Here is a 6,000-nt window from a genome sequence, read left to right as displayed (position 1 = left end):
TTTTTGGGTGGACTATGGAGCTTCGGGAAGAACTGAGGGTACTACAGGGGATTAGAGAATAGAAGGGAAAGGGAAATAGGAGGTTTTACAATGCAGCAGAGAGGCACTTATGAGCATGTTGCCTGAAAGGTATGGAGAGAATGCTGGACAAACATCTATGGGAATCATGCCTTGTTACTTCTGCTACCCATGAAACAACATTCCAGTCAGATAAGAAAACCTAAGTCAAAAAGTAGTTCTGTGGCCCCAGGTAGAGAGCTGTGGACAACTGTTATGCTATTAAGAAAAAGTGGAAGAAAACCAAACCAAAATGGAAACCAAGCAGTCCCGTGCATGATGGGGTGAAGCTAGGCTTCAGAGTGTTTTTCTGTCTGGAGTCTTGAAAGTCTAATGTCAAGCATTTCAGCTTTCTTTGAATGAAGGTATTAACAGAGATACTGTCTACTATCCAGACATCCGTTTTTATGAAATATGAAGGAGTTTAGTATCTTTGAAACTTGCCAATGGGTTTAAAATTAAGTAGGCTGTAGAAATACAGCAAGGGAGGAAAACACAAGCACAGCAGGAACACTTAAGCCTTCAAGCTAAAAATGTCCACCATATAATTCAAGTGGGCATTATGGAAGATGATATATTGTCAGGTTATTTAAAGTGTGAACACTATTATATGCCTGGAATCACAGAGGATGACACTCAAAATCAGGAGGCAATCCAGAATTACCCACCAATGTCTTTCTGAAGTAGGCATGGGACGACATAAGTTTCAGCTGTGTGGGAGGCCATCCTATTCAGCAGAAATACAGTTTCCTGAACATGCTAGTTTCCACCCTCTGTTAACCACTAAGCTAAATATATCAGTAGCGCTGTGGTAAGCACTGTAGAGCTGACCAGAAGTGAATTGGGTCAGATATGGCTGTCAAGGTTAATAACAGACATTTTTAAAAATTAATTGTACATACGGGTATGTCACACTGATGAATCACATGCTGAGCTGATATGCAAATCCATGATTCATGACCATTTTTGATTTAGCTCAATATGTTTCTAATTATACAAAGACTTTTCTTTTGCTTCTGCCCCTTGGAACACTAAAATAGCTATTTAAATTCCCTTTCTAATGCAAAATTCCAGAAATATTTAAGTCATCATTTCTCAAATAATAGACATAAAATTATGATTCCCAAACCTCAAGAATCTGGATTTGATTAAAGATTTTATTAACATACTGGAATTTGAACTGTACAAATGTAAAATGAATTCATAGTTATAGTCACCAATCTCATTCTGTACCAACAGAAATGACAGAAGGCTATGTGTATATATATATTTTACTGATGTATGGATACCATTTTTAACCTAAAGTTACTTTCTGAACATAATTATTTTAATAGAGTTATTCTATGAAGAGTTACTCATTCATATTGCAAATGCTACAGTATCATGACATACTTTCAGATTTTAGAACAAATTTTCAGGCAAAGAGTTACAAGAAATATTGATCCTGTTTTATGTCTATTTTCAAGGAACTGCATAATTTCTCCATGTCTTCTGATGCTTCACCATAGAGAGGATTTGGAAAAGAAGTAGCATTCACATTTTCATTAAATGGATACTAAAAGAAAAAACACAGAATGAAATTTAAAAAACAAGTTATTAAATTAATTTGTTAGAATGAACATATGAATGGCTGCAGATTCATTACAGAAGTAACATGTGATGTTAACTTCACAGAAAACTATAAAATCTCTAAACTTTTTAGACCAGATTTTCAGCTGATAGCAATTATAGCATAGCTCCACCAAAACCATTATCCACCACATACATCTGATCAAGTCATTTAACCTTCTTCTGCATCTGTTCCCACCTTTGTTTTACTTGTCTCCAGAGCAATTTCTCTAACACACATATAGTATTATTTTGGGAGAACCTGTGTACAGTACTGTAATTGCAGTGGGTTGCTAATTTTGGTACGTGGTATTATAATTTAAATGACTGGTTCTAATTTTCTTGAATGAGGAATGTATGCAAAAAGAGAGCATACGAACACTTCAGGTAGGAATTCTGTAGTTCTAAGCATTTTCTTCAGCATCTGCCTTACTGGATTGACTTTAAGTGACTTTTTTCCCTTTCTTCTGTAAATTAATTTTATTTAATAGCCAAACATGTTTCCTGCATTAGAAGAGAAATATGTTATTACATACCTCATGCCATGGAGAAACACTGATTTGAACAGCAGGTGAGGTGGCGTACCCAGCAGACTATAAAAAGAAAAAAAACCTCTTCAGAATATTTTTAGTGAGCTGCAAATAATATTCTGAAAATATCTTTCCATGTGGCTGTCCAAGTAACGCACTCTATGGATCAAAAACTCTGAGGCAATATTATAGGCAAGTGTGTGGCAATGCTAGGCCTGCATGGTTTCGGTGTTCAGAAAGGTCTGGGGAGAATTGTTCTTTCTTTGTGAAACACAGATGCTGCGAGTGCATAACTTGTGGGAATTCAGCTGGAGGTAAGAGCTGTTGCTTGTGTTTTATCATATCTTTTGATTGGTGATACACCATTCAGATTTAAGGCTCATCAGACTTAGAAAAAACTCATAACTCTTGTTTTCCCTTTTAAAGGAAGAATTAGTGAAAACACATGTTTTCCCAGTCTTAAACAAAATAGAGGAAAACTTAGTACAGCACCGGACTTCAATCACAGTGCCTGGGGCTGTCTTCTGTGAAAATGTCTCTCCTGACACTGTGCTTCTGTTTTTCAACTTGCTATTAAATGAAGCCTGTCAGGAATCTATTTTAACTAAAATAAAAATGTCCTGATAAATTGGACATGATTGTGATGGGAATGTTTCCAACTTGGAGCTCTTGCAAACCCCAACCTGTAAGTGAATTAATTTGGTCTAATATCTCTAAAATCAGGTGTAAGGAACCTTTTATAGAAAGTAAATGACATGTCATAGTTAATCCTGTTCAAAGCTGCAGTGGAATCTTATAGTACTGACTGTGGAAACGACAAGGAAGTTTTATTTTCTATTTCAAACCAAGACTAGTTCTCTCAATGCTAATAAGGGTAATATCAAAATGAGGGCAGGAAGGATGTTTTAAACATTTTTTTTTTCTCCTTTTACCTCCAAGGTGCTTTTTCTATATTATTTTCAATGATAAATCAAATAGCAGAGATAGCTGCATTTTAAGTCATTCATATTTCTCCTGTTATAGGTAAAACATAAATTTTAGCTAGCACTGTCATTTGATAATTAAATCTTGCCTTTAAATCTTTTGTTGCAATATGTTAACTTTTAGATACATATTTTATTCACAAACTTCTTTGTTATTCTAGCAGTCTCTAAATTATGATGGACAAATGGTATTAGAGAAATGTGTGACCAAGTGTTTGTTCAGTGTCAAGGTGAATTTTACAGGGATGGGAATAGTAATGTACATTCAAGGTACTGGGAAGAGTTATAAACTATTTTATTAAAGTTAAGTGAGTGTGCAAAGGCAACTTGGGTGCTGAATCATGCATTTTGCATTTGTGATGTTGTTGGTTTTTGTTGTTGGATGTTTGCTTTGTATTTTTTTTCCAGAAGCAAAAAGTAGACAAGTCTCAGTGAGGTTTTTCTTCTGTATGTCTGGTTAAATGTTTCATCCAAAATGAAATTTTTCTCAGATTTAGCAGCCCACAGTCAGTATTAGTTATAAACACCAAGATGTTCTTAAAACTGAATTGACTTCAAATCTGTCTGTCTTTTGAAAATGCATTGGAACTGATCTGAGCGATATAGCAATTTTTAATCCTTACTTCTTTTATTAAAAAGCATTCAGTGAGGGATAACACTGTTCATTTTAATGGAAAGCTTATTTGAGGACTACAGCCTCACATTTTTCTGAATGCATAGGAGCACCTATTGCTACTTACCTTTACTTTCCCAGATGAAGTAAGGTCTTTGTACAATGGGTTGGCAAATGAAACCTTAGCGGTTTCCTCCAGTTTCCTTGAAAAGTCAAGCAAACAACAAAAACACCCACAATATCACACAGGTTGTCAAAGAACCAAACAGTTTCCGGTTGAAAAGACTTGAGTCAAAAAATATAGATGGCTAAATATATTTCCAACTAAGCTCTACTGAAATGAATGAAATTACGTGTTCTGTGTAAGGCGTGTGTAGGTTAAAATAATAATTTTTCATTTGTTGCTGCTAAAAATATATATGCTTTTGGACATGCGTATAGCTATTAGGTATTCATAAAATGCAGGTACAGTGCTTTACGTTAAACAAAACATGATATTAGCTAAAAAGTTGCATTGCTTTAATGTGTTTGCATGTCACGAGATCATGTTCTTCCTGTGTTTTGTTAGGCTCAAAGCTCAAGACACTTTAGTTATTTATATATTATAAGAACTCTTTTTTCCAATTAATTAAGAAAGCACTTGCATTTTAGGTCAAAGTCAAAATCATCAGAATTAGTTTTAAAGATATAGAAGCTCCCCATGTCTTCTGCTACAAAATCAGAAATATTTAAGGAATTGCTGAAGTTATTGGAATGCAAAGGTTTCATGAATGAACACAACGCCTTAAGTAATTTATAATAGATGAATAGGACAAATTGTACTAATTATGGGTCTCATGTCCATTACCTCAGCTAGAAATCTAAAGATATACTTTCCTGACAGATATTCCTTTTTTTTGGAAACACTTATGACCTGTGCAATTAATCCCATTAATTCTTCAAAAGCAAAGGAAATTTGGAGATGGAACTTTTTGCTACACCTAATTTTTTTCTATATAGATGACTGGTTGCTAATACTCCACAATGCTTGAAATCACCAAAACTGTTCCAAACTCATATAAAAAGCAACAGCTGCATTAGTTAAAATTACTCAAGAATGAAGCACAAGCACACTTCCTTTTCTTAATCTTTGCTTTTGAAGACATGCATTTAGTTGGGTTTTTTTATCACTAATGCTTTTATGAATAAGAGTCTATACACGCCGTTGTGAATACAGAAAGCTGTGTTTGTACAGTATTCTAAAATGTAAATTTCCTTAAAGCTAATATTCAATCTCAATGATTGAGAGATGTATTTTTTTGTATTTAAAAGTGTTTCTATTCCAAAGGTGCTACTACAGATGGTTTAAGCAGTGTCTCCCTAGGAACTGACAGACAGCTCTGTGTTACTGTGCCATGCAGGGCTGAGGGGACAAGAGCAGTCATGGAGACACAGCCGATGATGGTGCTGGGAAGGGAAGGTGGTATTCCTCAGTGAGAGCCACAGGGGAGCTGCAACATTTCTTTTGCAAAGAACAAAAATCAGAATGGATGCTTAAGATGAAAGCACAGAAATATATCACTGTATGAGTTAAATCAGTGCAAGAATCTAAGTTTGGGTTTTAAACTAAAACAGACATATCTCCTTAAAATCTTTCACAACAAGACTGCCTTCTAATGCCAGTCTCATAATTCCATTTGATTACCTGACACAGCTCTGTGGAGAGCTGAATATTTGAACCCGTTGATTTGTTCATTTTATCTTAATCTTAAATATAAGAAATCATTATATTCTGATGCTTTTAGTTAGTTTAGTGAAGCTATGTTAGGTTATTTATATTCCTCCTAAGTGTATATTTGCATACTAATCTTCCTGAAAAAAACTCCACAAAATATACATAGAATTGATTTTTTACTCTAAAATCACCCCATGGCTCACAAAACCTGAGGCCAGAAGCAAACTCAGATAAGAAGTTTTTAAGTAACTTGGCTCTGCTTCTAAACTAGTGCCCAAAGGGCCAGATTTGCATGCCTTAATTTTGGTGTCTCATTTAGACATCACAAACCAACTGTATGGCCTAACAGCATGATACAGAATTTAGTGCATCGATTCTGCTTACAGTCAGTGGAGAGACTTCCAAAGGGCAACGCAAGCCAGACAATACACAGCGGGAATCACCTTTAAAGTGCCAATAGGAAATTAGAAGGATATGGATGGGTCTGATTCTCTT

The 6,000-nt window shown here is 35.0% G+C and overlaps 1 protein-coding gene across 1 annotated transcript in view; it reads right to left on the bottom strand.

The window, feature by feature from the left end:
• Positions 1-1,204: 1,204 nt before the first annotated feature.
• MALRD1 (MAM and LDL receptor class A domain containing 1) overlaps positions 1,205-6,000 on the bottom strand; it is a 314,254-nt gene continuing 309,458 nt past the window's right edge. Inside the window, exons 40-42 of the mRNA XM_064441822.1 lie at positions 3,919-3,994; positions 2,202-2,258; positions 1,205-1,612 (exon numbers count right to left, since the gene is read on the bottom strand). Of these exons, the coding sequence (XP_064297892.1) occupies positions 1,484-1,612; positions 2,202-2,258; positions 3,919-3,994 (262 nt within the window). The 3' untranslated portion in view covers positions 1,205-1,483. The remainder of the gene's footprint in view (positions 1,613-2,201; positions 2,259-3,918; positions 3,995-6,000) is intronic.

This window comes from Phalacrocorax carbo, chromosome 2 (genome assembly GCF_963921805.1).
Source record: "Phalacrocorax carbo chromosome 2, bPhaCar2.1, whole genome shotgun sequence".
Taxonomy (NCBI): domain Eukaryota; kingdom Metazoa; phylum Chordata; class Aves; order Suliformes; family Phalacrocoracidae; genus Phalacrocorax; species Phalacrocorax carbo.
The sequence above is the reverse complement of the archived record's forward strand: the minus strand, read 5'-3'. Positions and strand labels throughout refer to the sequence as shown.